Below are 24,962 nucleotides of genomic sequence, written 5' to 3' on the forward strand. Positions count from 1 at the left end.
TTTTTCTAACCACCTTTTTCTGAATACATAATATATTAACTAGAGTATAACAAAAATTGTTTCTGAACAGGATTAACAACTATAGCTTTAATAGTTGGTCCTGGGTTCAAGTCCACCCTGGTTCTTTCTACATGGAGTTTGCATGTTCTCCTTGTGCATGTGTGGGTTCTCTCCGGGTCGTCCGGCGTCCTCCCACAGTCCAAAAACATGACTGTTAGGTTAATTGGCCTCTTTAAAATGTCCTTAGGTGTGAGTGTGTGCGTCGTGAATGGTTGTTTGTCTCTGTGTTGCCCTGCGATAGACTGGCGACCTGTCCAGGGTGTACCCCGCCTCACGCCCATTGACAGCTGGAGATAGGCACCAGCACCCCTCATGACCCCACAAGGGATAGACGTGTTAGAAAATGTATGTATGGATGGATTGCTTTAATATTTGACTAGTCAGGAACTAATTAAGTAAAAATTGGTTCCTCAGTAGGTACTAGGTATGATGTTTTACTATATGAAGTTAACTGAATAATAGCCAGGCAATGATTTGATACGAAGTAATCACTAGGAAACAGATTTTTCACAATTACGAGCTGTGACCTCACTAGTGTAGGGTTTATTCAGAACCCGTATTCTTTGGTAACAAACCAGTAGTCCCCTAATAAGGCTTGGGTGTGTGTTCCCCAGTAAGTACTGTTTAAAAAGGCTTGGTTGTGTGTTCCCCAGTCTGTCCTGGTTAACTACCTATTAGTTCTTCATTCATTCCTCTTTGATTCCCTGAGTTGCTGTTCTACACCAAATTTACCAGGTGGGCTAGGGTAGGGCCAGTGTTTTTTTTATGGGGGCAAAGAATAAAAAATTGGCCATGACCAGTTTTACAGAGGCACCGGCCCCTGTAATTATTAGCATGGGCTATCTAGAACTGCCCATTCTAATAAATAACCAACAGTCCTCTAATAAGGATGGACTGTGTGGTTACCAATAAGTACTAGTTAAATATCCATTAGTTCATCTTCGTTTCCCATGTAACTAACCAGTAGTCCCCTAATAAGGCCAGGCTGTGTGTTCCCCAGTAAGTACTGGTTAACTACCAAGTAGTACATGATAGGTTCCCAAGGCGTTCCCTGGTAGTTAATACAATTTTGTGTAAAGTATTTTAAAGAGTTACCAACAAGAGAAGTAGCAGGCCAAAGTTTTAAGAATGTTAGGTCATAGGAAAACGTTGACGTAGTTAAGAAATGAAACATATGGGGACAGGATAAAACATTACTCAGTTTTTTACCAAGTGCAATCATAAAAAAATCACTAATTTAGAAGCTAAAGAGAAATAAATAATTTCACTCCTGGATTCAGTGAAATATCTGTCGATCATCTTTCTGTTCAGTAAACTGAAGGTCGTTGTTAGCGAGAACTTTTAATTTCACCTGTAATCTCATAAACTACCTATCCATTGCTAAAGGGTAAATATTGTTTAATTTTCAGCAATTGTTTTATTTTCTCTCGTCGATGTCACATAGAAAGCTCTTAAACTTTGAACTGAATCTGTGGTGAGTAATAGAAATAAATTACCTAAAATTCTGTAGGGATAGATTTGAAAAGATTTCCCAAAAAATTCACAATCTGGAACATTAGAGTTGCTGTATGCAATCTGAAGCAGTATAAAATGTTTTAAACCTTTCAGAAACATTGGAAATGGGAAAGGACAAACTAACACCTAACGCCACAGTCAGCACCAAAATATCCATGTTTTTTTCTTCTTTTTTTTTTAGAAACTACATTCTATATTTACTGTCGATAGGCGGTTAATTTTACCATCCAGGAAAAAGGATTCTTATTTGAGCATCTGTCATCTGATCCAGAGCATCAGTAGGCTAAATGGAGCTTTTTTTAACAGTCATTTCTCAACATTATTAGCCATAAGTCAATAAAGGAGATTGATCAGTGGGCAACTTCACCTTGTATGACATGTGTCAAATGGATTGGCCTGTCAAGATGTTAGGTTGGGTCGATAATTGCTTGGCATGTGTGTGTGTTGTAATGTTTATTGGCAGATCTGCTGGATATTTATCAAAGCAGTGGAAATGTTGGAAATCTATCAGAGGAGTCAAATTGTTAGCAATTAACCGCTGGTTTTATTTGGACTGTGGAGAGCAGAGTGTTGATTTTCTGAGCCTGCAGCACGAAACTGATATAGTGAGTTTCACTGCATGTAAAACCTCAGTACTGTAGAATCAAAGGCAAATTTATTTGTATAGCACAATTCAGTACAGAGACAATGCAAGGGCTTTACATGATTTAAATATATGAAGATAAAACAGAATAAAAGCAAGTAGGAATAAAGTGTAGAAACAAAAATAGAACATTAAAAACAGTTGGACTAAAAAAGTCAGTAGAACTATTTAACTAGAGCAGTCGAAGGCAGTCCTAAACAAATGTGTTTTTAATCTTGATTTAACGGAACTCAGGCTTTCCGCACTTTTACAGTTTTCTGGAAGTTTGTTCCAGATAAGTGGAGCATAGGAACTAAATGCTGCTTCTCCGTGTAACAAGTCTGTGATGTATTTAGGTGCTAAGCCATTCAGGGATTTATAGACTAACAGAAGTATTTTAAAGTCTATTCTCTGAGATACAAGGAGCCAGTGTAAGGACTTTAGAACTGGGGTGATGTGCTCTACTTTCTTAGTCTTAGTGAGGACGCGGGCAGCATCGTTCTGGATCAGCTGCAGCTGTCTGATCCACTTTTTAGGCAGGCCTGTGAAAACACCGTTGCAGTAATCTATTCGACTAAAAATAAACTCATGGATTAGTTTTTCCAGATCCTGCTGAGACATCAGTCCTTTAATCCTGGAAATGTTCTTCAGGTGATAGAAAGCCGACCTTACTACTCCCAGATTTCGAGCCTGATTAGTGTTTTTTAGCTGAAGCAGCTGAAGCTGTGTGCTAACTTTTGATCTCTCCTCTATTGGTCCAAATGTTATTACTTCAGTTTTGTTTTTATTCAATTGAAGAAACATCCAGGCATTGATTTCTTCTAGGCATTTACTCAGTGCTTGAACTGGTTCATAGTCACCTGGTGACATGGTGATGTAGAGCTGTGTGCCGTCTGCATAGTTATGGTAGCTGATGTTTTTTTTATGATCTGAGCTAGAGGGAGCATGTAGATATTAAAGAGGAGGGGACCCAGGATGGACCCTTGGGGGACCCCACATGTGATTTTTGTCATCTCTGATGTAAAGTTACCTACTGATACAAAACATTTCCTGTCCTTTAAGTAGGATTTAAACCAGTTGAGAGCTCTACGAGAGTTAAAATAATCTGCTGACCATTTTCATTGAAAGCTACACACCATGGGAAATATGGCCATGGATGGTAATCAGATTATTGCCATCACTCAGTAATATGTTGTTGTTGAGTCAAGAGACTTACTTTCTTGGCCAGGAGGGGAAACTTACAAGCAAAAGCAAATAATGGTCAAAGAGACATTTTAATACTGGATGGAGTTATTAGTTGCTATTTAATAAATGCCTAGCAAAATATGTTTAGCGCTATTTGAATTTACCCAAGATTCTCCAGGGGAAATACAAAACATTTTGGCAGATTATTAAATATTTTGTGGGAAAGCATTTCTTGGAAATGACAGCTTTAATATATCTTCTGTATGTAGAAACTAATCCCTTGCATTGGCGTTAGTCTGACCCTTTTTTGACATAAAACTCTTCTCAGAACTTGAAGATTTTGGGGTCTTTTCTAAGCAATCTGATCTTCAATTCTTTGCATACATTTTCATTTGACTAGGCTATCATATCTCTTTTCCTTTTATCTCTGAAGCTTATCAAGAGTTTCTGTGGCTGTGTGTTTGGGACTATTGTCTTTCTTGGAAACCCAAACTTGTTTCTGGTATCTTCAGGTTCTTATTCAAAACATCCCAGTACATTTCTCCATTGAGCCTTCCTTCAGTTATATTAATCTGTCTGTACCATGTATGTATCATAAGACAGCCATGTTCTTATCACTTTCCAATGTTACTTTTGGCATAATGTTTTTTTGGGTGATGTGCAAAACCTTTCTTCCTCAGCTTTGGCTTCATATGACCAGACTTTATTTTCCCAGTATTTCACTGGCTTATCCAAGTCCTCTGCAGCAAGCTTCAGCATGCATTTTTTTTCAGCAGTGGAGTCTAGTGCACTGAATGTGCATTGAGGCCATTGTGATTGAGGGCATTTCTTATTGCTTTCGTGGAGGAAAACTGTTCCCTGATTTTTCCAGGTCTGTCTGAACCTCCCTGAGTCCTTTTTGGCTCTTGGATATCTGTTGGATATCATTCCTTTGACTCATCTCCTTAAGGTTGACTGTAACAGTCAGAAATACAACCGTAACCATTGTCATTGGTATGTTTTGCAATAGTAAGAATTTCTTGTGAAGGTCTCCTTGAGTTTATTTATCCTAACACTCTGCACAATACCTTAGTGCTGAGGAACCTTTTTATTAAGGGTAAACCAGCTGATATTGATTTGGATCTAGCAGCAGTAGGAATACTTTCTAAATATTGACAGATTCCAGTTTTTCCCAATTAATAAAGTATTTTTAATTTAATTGTTTCTGTATTCGTTTCTCAATAATTAATCCCCGTACCATTCCACCCAATTCCACATACCTTCCCGGACTAATATGGACTAACATGTTTTGAATTTCTTCATATGTGGGAGTTACTTTACTGTCATCTGGTGTGGATTTCAAGACAGTAGAATTATTATAAATATTTACAGAGGGAATCATTGACGGGTTTATACCTGCTGTATTTTCTGGAGGTTTAAATGTTGTTGTTTTTTTATTATTCCTTGATATATTTCAATATATTCTTTTAAACCAGTATTAACAAAGTATTATTATAAAGTATTATTTATAATCTATATTTGTTAAATTTTATCTTTTTTTGTGTTCTTCGACTTGCAATTTCCGAATAACTTTTTCTTTTCACTTTTTTTAACCTGTCTATTATTGATATTTTTCTCAAGAATCTGAAAGTATTGTATGTAATTACTGTAAGTTTAATATCTTATTACAAAGTGTTCCATCCTTACATTGTAGGTTTTACAGTGTTAAGCAGCATTGTAATTCTAAAATATAGGTTTTTAACATTGTTTCTCCTATGGATCAACATTTTACTGCCACCAGTAATAGTCAATGAGACCATGACAGACAAATGTGACACATTGTACCTGACTTAGGGAAGCGCATCATGAGACAGGAACATACAGAGAGAACCCTAAGAAAACAATCAGCAGCTAGAAAAATCTGTCGGAAATCGTGACACAATCACATTTCAAGCTGCCGTTGGTTGTTGCTGGATGTGCGTTGTACGGCGTTTGACGTGCTGCTGAACAACGATGATCTATTCACCGATAGGGATAGGACAAGTTGCCACGGCAACGCTGGCTCTTGATCCCCCAGACCGGCTGGAGCTGGCAGGGAAAAAGAGCAAGCAGGAGACAGACTGAAGGAGATGGATGGGGGAGGTGAAATGGCTCGCATGGGCTGGAGTGCTGCCAGGGGTTCTGACAGCAACGCAGTAATGAACAGGAGGGATTGAGCCATTACACGGGAAATCTTTCGAGGAATAACAATTCTGAAGTCGGGTGACGGGAACCTGTCATGAACTGACAAGACTGATAACACACACACACAAAGGTACACACACATATTTACAAAACACTGACGTTTCTAGAGGAGACGGTGAGAAAGAACATACTATACATTAGATATACCCCCCATGCCTACATCTAAAACACATATAGTCTTGTAGGCAAAATAATATACCCACACATAGAGTATACAATACCACACCATTCTTACACCTTTTGAAAGACATTAAAACTATTGTCTTGACGTTAAGCTCTATTAGCAGCCTGTGTTATAGATTAATGATCAAGTTGCCATTGTACTCTGTGAAAAAAAACGTGTGGTGGTGACTCTGCTAAAATGCTCAGCGGAATTTGAATAGGCAGGAAAAACTACAGACTGGGATTAGGTTACATAACCAGTCATTCAGCTCTGCACACAGGTACAAGTGGTTACACCTTGCTAGTACCTGGTTGGCCCCCCTTTGTTTGTTTGACAAAGGTGTGTGGCATTGAATCTAAAAAGACTGAAACATTTGTCTGAGATGTTGGTCAATGTTGACGTGAAAACATCATGCAGCTGCTAAGGTTTTGTTGATGACAATCTCCTGTTCCATCATCAAGGTGCTTCGAGTCATATTTTGTGACCGTGGAGGCAATTGGAACACAGGTAATGTATAGTTATAGCCCGCCAATTTGAGATGATTTGAGCTTTCTGACATGGAACATTATCCCTCTGAAAGTACCCAGTGGTCAAAAAGAGATGGTCAGCAACAATACTCAGGTACGTTGTGCTGTTTAAATCATGTTCAGTGGGTACCAAGGGGCCCAATGTGTGTCTAGAGTATAAACTTCACACTACAACACACCACCACAGTCAGAATAGGTGATTAAAAACAAGACTGATCCATGATTCTATCTTGTATCATGCCAAATTCTGACTCCACCATCTAAATGTTGAAGCTAAAGTTATACTCCACTGAACCAGGCAATGCTTTCTATATGACATTGCTCAATTTTTAGTAAGCTTTGTGAATTGTTGCCTCAGCTTCATGTTCTTAGCTGACAATAGTGGCACCCAGTGAGCTGTTCTGCTGCTGTAGCCCATCATCAAGATTCAACGTCTCATGTACCATCGTCAATGGTTAGTCGAACACCATTGCCTTTCTATTATCTTGAACCCGTTTTCATCCAGTAAGCTTCACATGCAGCTTGTCACGACTGATGAAACCAAATGGAATTTGAATAGCTGAATAGCTGTCTTTTTCTTTTTTGGACCATTATTTACTCAACTAGAGGAATGGTTTTGCTTAAAAATCCTGGTTTTATCAGCAGTTTTGCAACAATCATGCCGCATTCAAAGTTAAATCCCTTCTCTGCCCAGTGCTGATACACGCTTTGAAATCTTCTTTACAACCTCTAGATGCTACTATGGAGTTGGCTGTTTTTTTATAAATGGGAACAATCAATTGATCAGGTGTACTTAATAAAGTAAATGTTAGATAGCTTGTCCGACGACCCCCAAAGTAGTGAGTATGTTTTCTTGAATACATTATATATATATATATATGAATATGATTTAGGGTTTATTCATAAATGATTGTAATGAGTAAGGCAAGCTCCCTTGCTACAAATGGTACTTAGGGGTGGAAGAGGAAAGTGGACTCTTGGATTATTTTAAACTAATAACTCAGCTGTTTTAAGTCCTTGTGGCTTGAGTTGTTTTGTCTTCACATTTGATCAGGACCACTAAGGCTTGGTTTCAGTTTGTGTAGTTTCTTAGTGTAGGATGTAACCTTCACAGACCCTTAACTATCGAAGATGCTATGAACATGTTTCCAAGGCTGAGATAAGAAACTTGCTCTGGTTTCTAGTTGGGATGTAACAAAACTATGTTTGACTAGTCCATACTTTGCAGGTTTAATTCAGAGGTTTTCCTAAGGTCACAAAATTGCTCTCTTTTGTGTTTTCACAAATGCTACAGTTTCATTCATCTCAAACTGAGTATTAATGACTCGTTGCGCAGTATTTTTCACCGTTTGAACTACAGATGACAAAATGCAGAGTAAACTCATTAAAAACAATGAAGTTGTCCTTTTCCTTTGCAGGAAGTTTCTCTATTCAGATGAAACTAAAATGTAACTTTCTGCCCTCCAGATATGATATAAAACGTAAATTGCAGATCATCGTGAACACACCATCCCCACAGTGACCCATGGTGGCAGCATCATGCCATAGGATTGAATTCAGAAAGAATAACCCCTTAGAGAGTGAAAAAGACTTGAAACTGGGTCGAGGGTTCACCCTCCAGCAAGACAATGACCCTAAGCTAACATGGTAAATTCAGATTTCTGTTAGTTAAGAGAAAATAAGACATCATTTTCCTTTCACTTTACCTGAATAGCTTTACAAACCAGTATGGGTATCAAGTTCTCTTGCAAATGGTAACTAAATCCAAAAATATCTCCGTCAGTCTTTGCTCTGTCAGCATAGATCAATGTTCCTCATACTTCTAGTTTAATCGTGTGTTTGCATTGTATGCATTGTACTGAGTGGCAACATCATCCTTGTTTGATCTCTAAGACTATCCGTCATGAATGGGACACTGCTGTATCTCCTAGCTGCCTTCCGTGTTATCATCTAAGCCTAGTTGTTTTGAAACTGTTTTCAGAAGGGTTTTTTTTTTTTAGGATGAAAAGATACCAGGACTAAGGGACAACAAAGTAGGAGCATGGCTCTGAACACAGATTATGGTACATCATCTTTCTGATTCTACATGCCAATGGACGTTGCCTGCTTTCAAGTCAGTTATATTTTCAGGAGACTCTTAGCTTGATACTATTCCTCAGATAATTACGCCGACTCTCATTTGTTGCCATGCGGTGACTCATTTGATTTGTTTTTAATTCTATTTAACCCAAAGGCGGATGAGCTTAAAATCACGAACTGATGGTCATGCGCTCTCCTTAGGAATTTCATGGTTCCATCAATTATGACAAGTTTTTGTTGTTGTAAAACGTGAGACATGTCTTTATGTTCTTTCTCGTCAGCATTTGTTTTAGCTGTCTCATTTTTACTATTGAATATTGAACACTGACCTTAACCGAGGCAGTGGGGCCTGTAGTGCTTTAGACGTTAAAGTCTTTTCTGACCTCTTGGAGTAATTTTTTTAAGCCAACTGATCCTCGAAAGGTTCTTCACTGTCCCGTGTTTTCTCCACTTGTAAATCTTGGCTCTTTCCTTGGTTCACTGCAGTCCTTTGTATCTCATCCGTTATTAAGGTGTTGACTTCCAGAAAACTGTAAAAGTGCGGAACGCCTGAGTTCCTTTAAATCAAGATTAAAAACACATTTTTTTTTTAAATTGCCTTTGAATGTTCTAGTTAAATTATTTTACTGTTTTTAATGTTCTTTTTTGTTTCTACATTCTATCCCTACTTGCTTTTATTCCTATATTTTAACCATGTAAAGCACTTTGCATTGTCTCTGTACTGAATTGTGCTATATAAATAAATTTGCCTTGCCTTTGCCTTTGAGATTCTTTAGCCTACTTTGTGCTGTGGGAAAGGTTTCGTTGTCAGCTGAGATTTGGCAGTGATCAAGAGTGTGGCTATTATAGCTGAACCAAAACAATGTGGTTAATCCTACTTTTAAAACCTGCATTACTCAGATCATCTTAGTATGATACTAAGATCTGTTTATTGATGTGATACGATCGAATGCAAAGAACGAAAAAAAGAGGAGTTTAGTGTGTGCGTGTGTGTACTTGTGCTAACATCTGAGCGAGAACATCTTTAGCACGGTTTATTAGTAAAGTGAGGACTTTGATATAAGTTAGGACCTTTTTTTTAGGTCTTCACTTTTTCTGGACAATGAGTTACGTAGGTTTAGGACTTACGTGTCAATTAGCTTTAGGTTAGGGTGAGGGTTAGGCCATAGAAAGGGTCGGTAAAGGAAGTCAATGAAAAAAAAAAGCCACAGTCCTCAGTAAGTATTTAAAACAAGGGTGGGTGCGTGTGTGTAAGGAAAGCTGCAACAGGCTGCACTCCACAGCTGACATTTCACAACTGACAATGGCCGTCCCTGGGGTTCCTGAGCAGGAGTCATTATAGGCCACACCAGCGCTAAAAGCGGAAACAGGACGGAGGGCTGTGCACATTGGCTTGGTTCTAGGAACTGGCAGAATATGCTGATGTATGTATGACCAGCCATTTCCACTGCAAGGCACAACCAAAGACCATAAATGTTATACTAAACTTTGAGATTACAATGTCGCGAAGGTCACTTTGCAACAGCGGCGACTTAGTCTGAAAACCTGACCAGATGGGAATGGTGTTAGGTTTTCTTGAAAGAAATCAACACACACACACACACACCACCTACTAATCAGTCAACTGTTTTAGAAAATGTAAACATTACAGAATGAACCTGATCTGTTCAGCAGGCACTGAGCAGGGCTATCCAGTGAGATACTTCTGCCGAAGGGAATAATTATAAAGCATTAAGACACTAATTACTGCAAAACCCAAGCTTGTTGTAAAACATTTTGCCTCTAGGTTAAATTGCTTTTGGTGAATATTTTCAGAACTATTTCCTATGCGTGAGTATATCTTACCAAGCTGCATCTGCACCTATTTCTGTACACATAGAGTGAGAACATATTTGCCCAAATACAGATTTGTTTAGCTCTTTTTTTAACCAGTTGTACAGCCCTTGTTGGTAACAACTGCCATCAGGTGTTTAACATATCAGCCAATGAGTCTTTTACATCACTGTGGAGGAATTTTGGCCCACTCTTCAGCCGCATTAAAGAGATTTCAAATAACAGCATATTTTAGGTCACTACAGAGCATCCCCTATTGCAGGGGTGTCAAACTCATTTTGGTTTAGGGGCCGCATACAGCTTAATCTAATCTCAAGAGGGCCACAAGAGTAAACTCGTTGCAAGATTAAATAGAACTAATGAAATTGGACTTGTTGTTGATTTTTATATTGAATGAATTTAACTTTTACACAATATATTATGAATAACCTCAGCGTTTTTAAGAAAAGTATGTGCAATTTCAACAGTACTTTTACTTTTACATTTACTTGTGCATTATGCATAAGAACTGATCACAAAAACACTGTCCTGCATGACAAAATACATCAAAGAGATAAAAATTAAGAAATGATTTAAAATCAATTTTCCACATATGAATTTCAGTGCTACCATCAGCTGATTAAAGCACAGCGCCCCTCGTGGACAATATAGGAACTGCAGATTTTCAGTTAAGCGAAGTACATACTTTTTTCAAAAATTGTTTTATCATTCTCTTCCTTTTATCTTCTCTTTCTTTTACCTTTTTTCTTCTTGTTCTTCCTTTCCTTTCCTACTTTCCCATTGTATTGTCCATATCATTTGAGATATTCCCCACATGAATCATAATAAAACTATTCACATTCATAAATCAAGCGGAGCACTAAATGCAGTACCGCTTCACTTGTGAAATTCAAATTTGATTAGCTCTTTTTGGCATTAAAACAACAATTCTTATTGCCATATATATATATATATATTTTAATAATGATAATGCATTTAGACACCGGGCCGGACTAAATTGTTCAGCGGGCCGGAACCGGCCCTCGGGCCGTATGTTTGACACCCCTGCCCTATTGGATTTAAATCCCGAGACGAGAAGGACACTCAAAAAGCTTTGGTTTGCCATTTTGAGCCATTTCGAGGTGGACTTGCAGTTGGGGTTTAGATCTTTGTCCTGATTGATAATTCAACTATTTTTGATATTAAGTTCGCAAAGTGATGGCCAAATTCTTATTGAGGATTATTTGGTACAGAGTAAAGTACATGATTTTGTCAATTGCAGCTCGTTGTTCAGGTGCTGAAGCAGCAAAAACAGCTCCAGATCGTCACACTACAGCCGCCATGTTTCCCTATCCATGGTTCTTTTTTTTCTGAGACAGGGCTTTACGTTCTTTTTGGTCAGCAGTGATTTTGGTCTTGAAACTCTCCCAATGGATTCCACATTTACCCTGCCTCTTTCTTGGGGTTGAATCATTAACATTGAATTTATTGCGAGACCTCAAGATTGATACAGATGTCCATGACGTTGTTTCTAATCTTTTTGTGTATTTCTCTAGCTCGGGTCCTGATGCCAAAATGGCTGCTTTGAGGCGCCAAAGCAATGCAATCTGGCTGTAGCAATAACTTCCTTTTTTTTTTTTTTTTTTTTCGAAACTGTCTTCATCCAATGGGCTGATCCTTTAATTCACTAATTTGAAGGACAACCCCACACAGATAGACTCTCAAAGAAATGTACACACACAACTGTGAGTCAGAGTCGTTCCACTTTGGCACCTCAAGTGGACGAGCAAAGAGACAGGGACATATACGGGGTCATTCATCTCTTGGATGACACCTCTCTTTGGCGATGAGTTGCGCAGTCACAGGCGTTTAGCTGTGACGGCGACGCTGACAGAAGGCAAAGCTGCAGTCAAACGAAGAGCCGCCGACGGTATCTTGGTGTGGCACGGGGGGTTATCATTGTCACACCAACTCCGCGTCCTTGGCACGCATTTTCCATGAATCACAGAGCTCAGGCTCCAGAGTTCCAAAAAAGATAGCGAGACGGCAGATGAGGATGCATGAGGCTGCTATCTTCGGATGGGCCCAGCTGTGGAAAAAAATCTGGATACACTGGATCACTGTCTTGTCAGTCTTCATCAGTCGTCCCTCATTCTCAGCGCTGTCTGAATGCATTCGGCTCGGATCTTTGCGGGAACGAGGTAGAAGAGAAGCAACAAGGAGCAGAAATAAACTCGGCGGATGGAGAGGCTGATAGCGCCATTCTTCAGTGTGGGTAGCCATTTGCCCTGGAGTGATCTGGGGATTATGGGCCAAGGCCTGGATGCCCAATCTAAATTGCTCCACGTACTGAACAGATTGAGCTAAAAATGAAGAGGCCAACTGAGCTGATAGTCAGGCTTATGGGGGGGAGATATTCTCCCACCCAATAGTTCCACAGCAGCCGTAGCAAGAGCACTAAAGGCTGGTGAGATAAATAGAATACCTTAGAGAAGGCGGTATTTTCTCACACAGGAACACACCCATAACTGTATCCATCATGCCTTCATTACAGCTATATTTAGCATCATCATTATTGCACGTCCTGTCGCTATCAACATACAGACCCCTGCAAGTCTTCACCCTGTTACAGTCACACATTCAATGTATTTTATTAGACTTTCACAAGATAAACTGACATAAAGTAGCACATAAGACGTGTTTACAAATGAAAAACTGAAAAGTGTTTTGGGCTTACATGTACCCAACGCCCCTTAACTGCCACAACTAAAGCTGCAGGTCCTTTGCAGTATGTCTCTAACAGCTTTTTAAATGTAGAGACTGACATTCAAATTTGGATGCAGAGAATCTAGAAACATCTATGTTCATGTCTTGTCTCGGATTTCCAATTGAATTTAAGTCTGGGCTCAATGCACATAATTGTGCATTGATCTAATCCAGGGGTCGTAACCTTTTTGAAACTGAGAGCTACTTCATCATTACTGTGTCACACAAAGGGCTACCTTTCAACTGGAAGAGTCAGCGTTCACCAATAAACATATTTGCAATGCTCTTTTTTCATTTTAGATATTGTAATTTTTAAATCTTTACATAAATGCTAGTGTGATTACAAAAGTAGAACAACTGACTAAAATAACATTGTGCTAGTTTTAGAACAGGCTTGAGGGCAGCGCATGTGGGCCTGGTGCCCATGGGCACCATGTTGGTGATCCCTGACCTAATCCATTCCATTGTATGTCTGACTGTATGTTTAGGGTTAAGGCTGGTTTATGCTTGACGCACGTACGTTTCGCGCGGAAATGAGAAGTGCAGACACGTCTGCAGCATTTATGCTCCGTGCGGCTTGTCCTCCGCAGTAGCACCATTCTCCTAGACTCTAGAGGGCAGCGTTGTGCTTCTACGCCAGGCGTACTGCGCCAAGCGTACTACTGTAGAAGTAGAAAACATTGCAAAGCCTCTTACTTTTTCCTTAGAGTGACGGCTATTTCCATCCAGGAATCATTAGCAATTTATTGATCATTGTGATTTTTATGGGTCGAATCATAATGATATATATATATTTATGAACCTCTCCCATAACAAGTTCTTGCTCGTCTGCCATGTTTGTCTGCACGGTACTGTCCATGTAGTCAGAAATTTTCCAAGGTGTGCGGCGTAGAAACTTTTGGCCAAGATGATGTAATATGGCTGTGCGGACTTGGCAGATGTGTCAGGCACATACCAGCCTTTTTTGTCCTGCTTGAGGGGAAACCTCCACATCAGTCTCCAGTCTTTTGCAGCCTCTAACAGCGTCTTGCTTTTAATTACATCAATTTATCATGTCAACTTTGACCAGCTTTGTTTTTTACCTGTTTTCATCTGTAAATATTAGCTTCAGATAGGTTAATTCATAACACTAGAGTAATCAGACACCCAGCTATGGATGTATTTTAAGGTAACAACTCAACGCCACTATAGCCTTGTGTGACAACATAGGGAAAGCAGCTAAGGCATCAGAAAGCAAAACTGTTGACCTCCAGATGCTGGGAACTGCTTTGTTAATCTCTCAAATCAAGCGCTTGAAAATATAAACACCGTGGGAATCTCCAGCCATCACACTGATTAGAAAGGAAATGGGTTCTGTGTCCCAGAGATGAATATATTTTCGTACAAAATGTGCAAATCAAGCAAATAATTGTGGTTTAGTCTATATAGTCTATATAGAGTTATTGACTTTCATTGTGCACATGTACAATGACAATCAGGGCTTTGAATTGAGTTATGGGTTGGTTTTAAATGTCTTTGTCGAGACCCCTGGAATAGTATGACTTAGGCCGGATTCATACTGGGGAATGAGTTGATAGAATAAGGTTTAACCTGACTCATTTAAACACTCAATGAGCATATTCTGTTCTCTCTGTAGTCATGAATGAGTTGAAGTTGAGTGGATTAGGATGGACAGACTTAATTTAATGACTGCTGCACAAGCTAAGCCTCTCGCATAAGTTGAGGAGAAGGGGGGGGGGGAAAGTGAATCCTAGTAATAGAGATCCTTTACAACCACCATGGGAAATAAATGCTGGTTTGCTGTTAGCCTATGTAATTAACCATGTCAGCTTTCTTACAATAACAAAATGAAGAAATAAAGCCCTTGTCGGCCTAAATCTGTAAATCTGTTGTCACATAATGCGGATACAGCCTGCCTTGCAGCTTCTCTAAACCCTGCTTGTCAAAGGCTGTTTCTAAGGATTTGAAGCTGACATCCAATGGGGAAATTTAGGTTTTTCTATTGGTTCATCAGTAAATGTTTGCAATTGCTAAAAGTCCCAGAAGAAGTCATTTAGTTCTTGCTCTTATATTTCAGGAGGACGTATATATTTGCTGTCAAGGGACTCTCTTAGGACCAAATCTGGACCTCTGTACTGCAGGAAAGACAGCCTGTAACAATCTGGACGTTTGCTGTTAATTAATGAGCAGGGCCCAAGGCAAGGATACCATCCATGCATGGTTTACGCTCTTTATTTTCAGCCATATGGGTTTTAATTTTAGCATATTCTACAAACACCCCAAAAATAACATCTTTTAATCTAAGTCTTTGCTTGGGAAACACGTCATTGGGCTACCCTCAAGAAGCTTAAAACGATTTTGCTCCAGTGTGAGTTAATTTTAACAGACTGCATTGCCACGGGGAGAGTGACTCCCAAGTTTGATGCTTGTGAACTTTGACACTAATTTTCAACGCTGACCAATGGCGAACCGCCTTGACAGCGCTGACCTTTGAGAGAGTGGAAAACTGGAGAGTACATAACAGGGAAGCTGTAAATAGGCAAGTATACTGCGCCTTGCAGAAGTTCTCCAACCGATAAACTTTTCCACATGTTAAAATCAGCCGTGGTTTAAGACTTTTAATGTGGTGTCCATATTTGTCTTCAGCGTTCTTTACTAGTCTATGGGAAACTGGATGGAGGTAAATGCCGGGCAATGCTAGAGGAAATGCAGTATTTAGCGGACACCACCAGATTGTTTGTTGACACAATAAGGCCCACCTTCTCACTAGCTACGTTTACATAAGTGATTCGGAATAAAGGGCCATTCGGAATAAAAAATGTGTCATGTAAAGACGTCAATAAGAAAATTGTTCAATTCAAGCTCAATCGGAATTAAATTGAATTGTGAACGATACAATTGGCTTATGCCGATCATTAATCCAAAGTTATTCTCAGTCATTCGTGGAACCTGGGGTACACAGAAACGCATTTCGACGTTTGTTTATATATATATATATATATATATATATATATATATATATATATATATATATATATATATATATATATATATATATATATATATATAGATATATATATAGATATATAGATATATATGTACATAGATAGATAGATAGATAGATAGATAGATAGATAGATAGATAGATAGATAGATAGATAGATAGATAGATAGATAGATAGATAGATAGATTTGTTGTTCATTTTCCGTGTTTATTTTCTTGTGATTACTCAATAAAGTTTAATTATAACCCACTTGCGTTTTTTAAGCACAGACTGAAGTACAATTTCTTTTTCTGTGGGGTTTTTAGGGAAATTGGCCAACTGCTTATGTCAAAGTGCTTTTATTCTGAATTAAGTCTGGCACATGTAAATGTACGATCGAGTTAATTGATTTTATGTCCGCATAAACGGTGTACTCGGATCATTTTTATTTCTTTTTCAGTCCGAATATATTTCAACTCCATCAAGACAAATGTTCCCACGTAAACATAAACACTGTTAATCTTGTTCTCAAGTTCCTTTTTCAGGAAAACTATGCATTCCAGTTTTTCCAGTTCTCAAGCTCCAGTGCTCTCCTTCCTCTTTTCTCACTCCTTCGACTCGAGGAATCCTCTCAAAATTCACCTCGGCTGTTTCTCTGACTGTGTTTCTGGTACCAGCCATTCACACAATGCTGTTGCTTGCCCCGGGCTTGCTTGCCCTTCCACCCTCCAATGCCTTTGTTGTTCTCCACCACCTGCCAAACTCTGTCTCTGTGGATCTCCTCACCTGGACCTTTTCCTCCCTTAATCAGTGAGGACTCATCTCACTCTTCCTTTCATCTCACAATAATTGCTATAATGTTTAGACTATAGTTTTCCCAAGTGTTTCTCCTGAATGTTGTCCAGAACCCTGAAGAGTTACCTTCCAGCTTTTTGTGTTGAATGAATCTGTTAAACTGTCTCACTGTGTTCGTAATTGTTGCCTGCACTAGAGTCAAAACCTTAAATATCAATTCTCTTAAAACACAATGGCATAATGATTCTGATCCTTGTTCAGTGGCAGAAATTTAACCGTAGCTTCATCTGCCTGTGTTCATTTTTACTCGTGGTGGAGTTCCTTGATTTTAATTTAGGAGTGCAAACAAATACTAAATACAGGTTCTTTACACAGTCAGTATGCTTTTTGTGTTTATTTTCCAGATCTGGACATGTATGGGAAGAAGAAAATTGAGCATCGGCAAGGTCAAAAACCTAATTAAGCTGAATTTATAAAGTGGTTTACACAATAGTTTGATTTGTCAAAACACATCTTGATTTTATCAGTTTATCCATCAGTATTTTCGTTTTTTATTTACTGACTGAATATTCATTCAAAGTAGTTTTTTAGACTACTTTAATTTAGATTGAATTGGACCTTTGGTTTATAACAAATATACCATATGTTGCAATGTTAGGCTACTACAGTTCATAACCTGTGCTTTAAACAATCTCTATATGTCAGTTGGGACAGTGGACAGGATAGAGCTGTTTTAAGTTTGACAGGATGCCACAAAGAAGAGAACTGGTGCTAAACCACACACCCAAAATCCAGTGTTAGAATTGTGTTGTTTCATTATTTGTGGAACCTGAAAGATCTGGCTACTTCTCAAGGAGGTTCAAGGGTAATACCTGCTTCTATTGATTTGACTCAAGGAATGAAGTAAAACAGCTAAAACGCCCAGTCAGGTAATTGATTCGTTTCGCAGAGTTGTGTGCTGGGCTTGAATGCAGGCTGTGTACCTTTTATAAAGGTTGTAGGCCTGGGTCCCATAGCAATAACGTGAATGTTTCCCCCAGGTTCCCAGAGCCTTTGTGTTGTGTGATGAAATAACACAGTCCGGGATGGAGGACTTAGTGTTTAGATGGCTTTCAAAATGGGATATCTTCGCTCATCTTGTCTTCAGGCTGCCACTGGATCTGTTTGAGAGGAAAACACCTTTTTAGTGGCACAATAAACAATGTTATGGTGGAACAGTGGTCAGCACTCTTGCCACACAGCAAGAAGGTTCCGGGTTTGAGTCCTGGGCTTGGCAGGTGCCTCTCTGTGTGGAGTTTGGATGTTCTCCCCGTGTCTGTGTAGGTTTCCTAGGGGCACTCCAGTTACCCCTCCCACTAAAGACATGCTGGTCAGGTCGGCCATTAGTGGTGCCGCACTCAGTTGCACCGGCTCAGGCTAACCCTCCATCCTTCCATCTGATCTATGAAATGTCGTTGTATGTATAATGACAAATAAAAGCATCTTATCTTATGTGACGGACACATTCAGCGGAATCATTTAGTGAATGATTACAAGGTGGGAGTAAACTGATATGTGGCTTTTAGCTTTCCCCCCCCCTTCCCCAAAATAAAAAATAAGAATACAAAAATATAAATTGTAAATTTGTATTCAGTCCCCTTTGCTCTAATAACCCAGTGCATCCAAGAGCCATCAGAAGTCAACTAATTTGTAATTACAGTCCACCTGTGTGTCACTTAATCTGTTCTGCAAATATCTCAGAGGTTAATTAGAGAACATTAGTGAACAAACAGCATAATGAAGACCAAGGAACACAGGAAGATGACGTTCATGGAAAAATGGAATGGCTATGGCACAGCTCCAAAGTCGCGGTGAAAAGTGGTCTGACTGCAACCCCATGCCACCCTTTTCAGAATTATGTAAAACGATTTTAGATTTGTAATATTCTGCAATATATGAAGCAATAATTAATATGTTTCTATGTCTGAGAACAGAAATTTTATTATTATACAAGTTTCAAAGATGTCCCTCCGTTCAGGGAGCAGGTAAGGAGTTAAAGTTACGATTAAGGAACACTCTCCCCATCTCCAATGTAAACATGACACATAGGTAGGGCTACCCTTTACTGCTCTACTGCTGTGAGTGGTGCTTGTTCTGCAGTATGGAGGGAAAATAAACAATTTAAAATAATGATTTAACTTTTCTTTAATAAAATCTGTCAACATTACAGCAATTTGGAATGATCTAGATTTTTCAGCCGAGTATCGATAAACACTATTGAGCAACTGTTCCATCATTACTTTTGGCAACAGTCTCACTCTTATAAAAGGTGGTAAATATCAAAAGAAGCAAAGTTCCCAAAGCAGAATCCACGATTGGCATAGATCAAATAAAAAGCTCATAAAACCAGCGTGTCAGCTGACCTTCCAGCACGTCTGTGTGTTGTGAGCCGTTTTCTCAGAGGACCAGATGGAGGGGAGCCACTGTAAGCACAGGACAGATGTTTCACAAGACCCTGGGAGAGTTCATTTGCCCGTGCGTGTCTGAGAGAGCCCATGTGACCGAGAAGGAAATGAATTGAATGCCCGAGTAAAGTGGTGCGAGTGAAGAAAATTAACTCAAAAGATGTGAGTGTATTAAAGCCTTCTGCTACTGTTTTTAGCACGGTACTTCCACCGTGTGCATGCAAAATAATTCAAAGCCTCCTTCAGCCTGCTAGTTTATGGAGAGGATTCAGGTCACCAGAAACTGGAAATACCATGGAGCTCCGACTCGTACCCTACAGCCTTCATTAGCAGGTTAGATCCTAACGTTAAAAACTAGATAATAGGGAAAAAGACTGAACCAGCTTAGCTTCTTTGGGAGGGCTGCCTTGTGAAAGCCTCTTCTCTAAAAAAATAAAATTAAATAAAAAATACGATGGTAGCACGTGTTGAGTTGTTATGTCTTGCAGTAGAGCATGGTGGTGGAGTGGTGATGCTGTGAGTGAAATGAGGCCTTTGGCCTAGCCAAAGTCCAGAGAACATACAGAAATAAATGTCTGCATACTTTAATGAACTAAAGCAGTGTAGTAAAGTGATGCAGATAAAGTCTTCAATTCATTGCTGCTAAAGGTGGCTTTATATGAGCCGCAATCAAAATCAGATCATTGTTGTTGTCATTAAACATGATTTGATATGAGAAATCTTAAACTTAAAGAGGGGGTACTTTTTTTAACCATTGGTGTTAAAAAAACAATAGTATAAATGAAATTAATTGCCAGTTAAACTAAGGGATAGAAAGATAATCACCATTAACATCATCTAAACTATCGCTATTGAGCTGTGCAATATTTATGTAATTATCTTTTTAAAAACACTATGTGATCCTTAAAAAGGTCTTGTTCCTACTACTTACTTTTTTATTCTTATCTTTTCATTTTCTCACATTAAAACCTCAAACTTCAGAGATTTTATTGGGATTCAATGTTATCGACCAACAGGAAATAGTGTAGAAATATGAAGTGGAAGAAAAAGAAAGCAATTTTTTTAAAAGGATGCTCTGGTGACCCTGAACTCACCATCCCTCTAGTTAAACATGGTAGCGGTAGTATCACAATTGGGGGATGCCTTCCATCTGGTTAGAGTTGATGGGGGAGAAGAAAGGAGCCAAATACAAGCTAATCTTGACAGAAATCCAGTTTGTGAATGCAGATTTTTTGTTTTGTCTTTGTTTTTGGGGGGAAATAAATTCCTTCCTCTTCAAAAAAATATGCTCTAATCTGTATTGGTCTAATCCCAATAAAATATAAAATTGTGGTTTGGGTATTCTGAATACTTTTGCAAACCACTGGAGAGGACTCCAAAGCAACTGAGATCCACGAGGTAAATAAGTGTTCTGTAAAAGGTAAAGCTTTAACTTAAACGTAGTGCTGCAGCAGTATCTCAGGAGTATAGAGAGACAAAGAGAAACACACGCGTGGCTGTTTATTCACGGATACCAGACGGGAAAAGTAAACCGCGCCGGCAGCACCATGGCCAGCGCCTCCTCGGTGTTCTGGATCCTCACACAGCGAGTAGACTAGAGAAAACATGAGTCGCCATTTTTTTTTTTTTTTTTTTTTTTTTTTTGTTTTTGCTACACAGGAGCGTCTGTCTAACGTTAATGACACACACCTGAGTGACGTCACTCCCCCACCCCGTTCGATTGTTTGGCACGTGATGTGCTCGTGACAGGTGCGCGTTGTTTTTGCATCTCACCGCGAAAACCAAACTAATTAGTAATTAGCTAGCATTTCGCTCCCCCGTACTCTTTGTCATAATGTAGTGTTTGTGTAGTTTAATACTGAAATAAGGGCAAATTGACTGCAACGTCACGGCGCCACCGTAGTTTGCCTCCTTCCCTCTTCTCTCTTGCAGTGTCAGTGCCAGCGTCAAGCCATTGGGCTAAAAGACCATCAGTCTTCCCATCACGACAGCTTCCCCCCCTCCCTCTCCCTCTCCCTCTCCGCCCTCCCCGCCCCACGCGCACCAGCCGTTCTCACGCGCCGCCACAAACGCTCGCAGCTCTCGCAACGAGGAGCAGCGGTGAGATGTTGGTTCCGCCGCGACCCGCCGGCTCTTCCTTGCTTTCGGGCTTCGCCTCGGAGAGGAGCGCACGGAGGGAAGCCTCTGCTATGCGCTCAGCCGGGGAGCTGGAATAAAAGAAGGGGGAATTCGGTCGGGGGGTGGATATCTCTTTTATTTATTTATTTTTTTCCTTTGCGAGGATGACTGAGTGCTGACAAAGAAAACCGGGGTAGCCCCTCTGGCTTCGGTTTTTTACACCTGCGAACTTAACAAGGCACGCGCATAAAGCTTGGCCAAAGATTTTATTAATTATTTTTTTTTAAATAAACAATTTTTTTTGTGGAGGGGGGGGAAAGAGAACCATGCCTGTTCGGAGAGGTCATGTTGCGCCACAAAACACATTTCTAGGAGTGATTATTCGGAAATTCGAAGGACAAAGTGAGTACCTGTCCAATGGAGTACTGATGCTTCCTTTTGTGTCTGTGAGAGCTATTCTTTACAGGAAACCGTTTAAAAGCCTGTTTATAATGTTTTATATGAAAGTCCCTGCTTATTCTGTATATTTAGATAAAATGTATATAAGCCTCCCATCGTTTTGTAGTATTATCTCAGGTAACATTTGGAATAAGCAAAGCTCTAATAGGAAAATCCAATGTAAAGAAAAAAAATGTTTTTAGCACATTGCTACTTTGTACAACCACCTTTACCCAATAGAACAGCTTTTATTACGTTAACTACAATGCAATGCAAGATTTCCTATGTTTTTGCTTGTTTTTTGTTACACTTAAATGTTTCAGATGGGCCCAAAACTGTCAATATCAGGCAAATAAGGGGACAAAAAGCATATTTGAAGATTGTGTTTATGAAGTAGATCCAAGCCAACCTGGGCCCCATGTGTAGTAATAAAGTACTCTCCAAATCGGTTGATATTTAAAAAAAAATTTAGAGGAAAAAAAAAAAATGACCAGCCACACCCAAGCCTGATTACTACCAAACCTTTACAAGGAAATCACTTCAATGGACCCTGTGTGACAGCATGAAGTAGGCTAAAAGAGCTAAAAACAAAAATGCACACTCATGCTTTCAGTCTGAAGAGCTACCAAAATAGATGACACATCAGTCGGCAAAGGGTTAAAAATACATTTCTAAGGTTTTGGGACTCCAAAGAACCACAGGGAGAATCATACGACTAGAGAAATGATTAAACATTTGTAAAACTTTGCCGTGGAGGCCGACTATCAAAATGACTCCTTGAGTGCATCAACTGATTAACCAGGAGATCACAAAAGAACCAGGACCATCATCTTAAACACCGCTGGCTGCACTAAGAACAGCATTTATGATTCAACAATAACTAAGAGACTGGGGGGTAAATGCCATCTATAGGAGATTTCTTTCACTGCTGACCAACAATAAAAAAGTCAGTTTCTTATTTGCCCAAACTGAAACTCTAGATAGATGTGTGTCCAGCTACATCGGGTCTAAAATTAGAAGTGTTTGAGAAAACACCATCCAGACAGTCGAACAGGATTCTGGTGGCGTGATCATCCGGGGCCGGATGCAGCTTCAGGACCTAGATGGCTTGCGCTCTGATTTTTGCTCTCCATCCAAAACATTATAAAGGGCTCTGTCTGACCACCTTTAGGTCCCCCTAAAACCTAGATCTAAGGGAAAAAAATGTCCCCAAAGATTATAGGCGGTCTCTGGTTTATGTAATAAATTAAACCAATAGCTAGAAACTGCATTTTGGATTTACTTTGGCTATCTTTGACTCTATAATCTCTTTGGTCAGAGGTATAGAACTGTGGTTAGAAAAAGCTGTTCCCAAGTAGTGTCATACAGTGACAAAGAACCACATCTTAAGTGATTTGTGCTCTGCTTCAGTCCGTCATGGCACCTATGTTCCAACCCACACCTATGATCATGGCATTTTGATTTTTGGCTGAATTTGTTTGCCTTGTTTTGTTGCAACGCCAGTTTTACTCACCTTAGTAATTATCGCTCTTAATGTAGCCATGACCAAGTTTAGACATAAATAAATCAGGGTAAACACACATGTTCTCCTCCATTTCCCATTTTGAACAGTAGCTTGGAAGTGTCCCAGCTGGGTCAAATTATATCTACACCATAGCAAAACAGAGTCGTGGAATGTCCGATGAAGTTTATTAGACACACAGATCCACTTTAAACAGTAAAGTATGAACAAAAACCGCTTCGCTTACGTTTATTTTGCAGGGGCTGTCAGGGTGCCAGTAAGTGTGCCATCTGTGATGATGTTGGAAATGTTTTCTTTTTCTTTTTGCCGAACATAGGACATTTTCTCCCCTCACTGAATAAATGTGCTCAGATTCAGTGTTGAATTTTGTCTAAAATTCAGTGAAATTGTTATACTTTATGAAAATATAACTGATTTCAGCAATTTGGATTCCCATCTCTTCAAGTTGTCTGTTATGTCTAAGAATCTTCATTATCAACAAGAAAAACAACCCAGACGTGTCTGTAAATCCACAATGCTTCTTGTGCTTTTCTTCTTAAGACAAATCTTTTTTTTTTATTATTGCACACATCAGATTTCTTGCTTAGCAGTCAGTGGCTCTGTCCTAAATTTAGCCTTAAAAGATAAAAATGTGGCATAAATAAATTTGAAGTTAGGGTAAAGGAAAACTTTTCTTCATGTTTTTGCTGGATACATTTATACATTAAACAAATGAACTCCTATAAATGAGGAAGCAATTTAACGTTTGCCATAAAGCGGGGACAGCTAGATGAGGGGCATCAAATATCCTCAGGGGATGGATTCCCAAACCAAAATGTATTAAAAAAAAGAGGGAAAGAAGCAAATGTAAGGAGTTTTTGAACCCTATATCGTGAATTGGAACTTAAAAGTGACAAAAGGTAATGCATAAAAAGAGTTAAACCAATGTTATAAATGGATAATTGTGTGAACATTACATAGCAAATCTAGTTGTGGGAGTTAAAGTAGCTTTATCCCTACTTTTATTAATGGAATAAAATGGATTTTTTTAGGTATTTTCATTGTGCAACAAGACCTGATGCAGACTCTGAGAAAGAATTTTCAATATTTGCATGAAAATATTAAGGATGCTTCAAACTAACAAGCCAATAAAAGCCGATTGTCCTCCCAGCTTCCCCCGTGGGGGGGAACCGCTGGTGTACAGCAAATGGTCTCCGCTTTTACACAAATGCTTACTCCTGCTGTTTTAGTATTTGCTGCTTAATAACCGGAACGCCGAGGACTCTATTAATCCGACTCCACGCTCTCTCTTCCAGATAAGAAATTCATCATAGCCAATGCCCGCGTGCAGAACTGCGCGATCATCTACTGCAACGACGGCTTCTGCGAGATGACGGGCTTCTCCAGGCCGGACGTCATGCAGAAGCCGTGCACGTGCGACTTCCTGCACGGCCAGTTCACCAGCCGGCACGCGGTGGCCCAGGTGGCCCAGGCCCTGCTGGGCTCCGAGGAGCGCAAGGTGGAGATCACCTACCACCGCAAGGATGGTGAGTGTGCCGGGGCAGGAGTTTGTTTTTGAAAGATATCCGGGGTGGTTTTGGTGTTCCTGTTCCAATTCAATTCAATTTCAATTCAATTTTATTTATATAGCGCCAAATCATGAAACATGTCATCTCAAGGCACTTTACAAAGTCAAGTTCAATCATATTATACAGATTGGGTCAGATTAT

General features: G+C 39.5%; 1 protein-coding gene across 5 annotated transcripts in view; it reads left to right on the forward strand.

Annotated features, from left to right (window-relative positions):
- The first annotated feature begins 21,212 nt into the window (after nt 1-21,212).
- The window catches only part of LOC105935462 (potassium voltage-gated channel subfamily H member 7), a 104,705-nt gene continuing 100,955 nt past the window's right edge, over nt 21,213-24,962 (forward strand). For all 5 annotated transcript variants that reach the window (XM_036127979.1, XM_036127980.1, XM_036127982.1 and 2 more), the window contains exons 1-2: nt 21,213-21,695; nt 24,549-24,779. In XM_036127979.1, the coding sequence (XP_035983872.1) occupies nt 21,620-21,695; nt 24,549-24,779 (307 nt within the window). In that variant the 5' untranslated portion in view covers nt 21,213-21,619. The remainder of the gene's footprint in view (nt 21,696-24,548; nt 24,780-24,962) is intronic.

Source organism: Fundulus heteroclitus, chromosome 24 (assembly GCF_011125445.2).
Source record: "Fundulus heteroclitus isolate FHET01 chromosome 24, MU-UCD_Fhet_4.1, whole genome shotgun sequence".
Classification (NCBI taxonomy): domain Eukaryota; kingdom Metazoa; phylum Chordata; class Actinopteri; order Cyprinodontiformes; family Fundulidae; genus Fundulus; species Fundulus heteroclitus.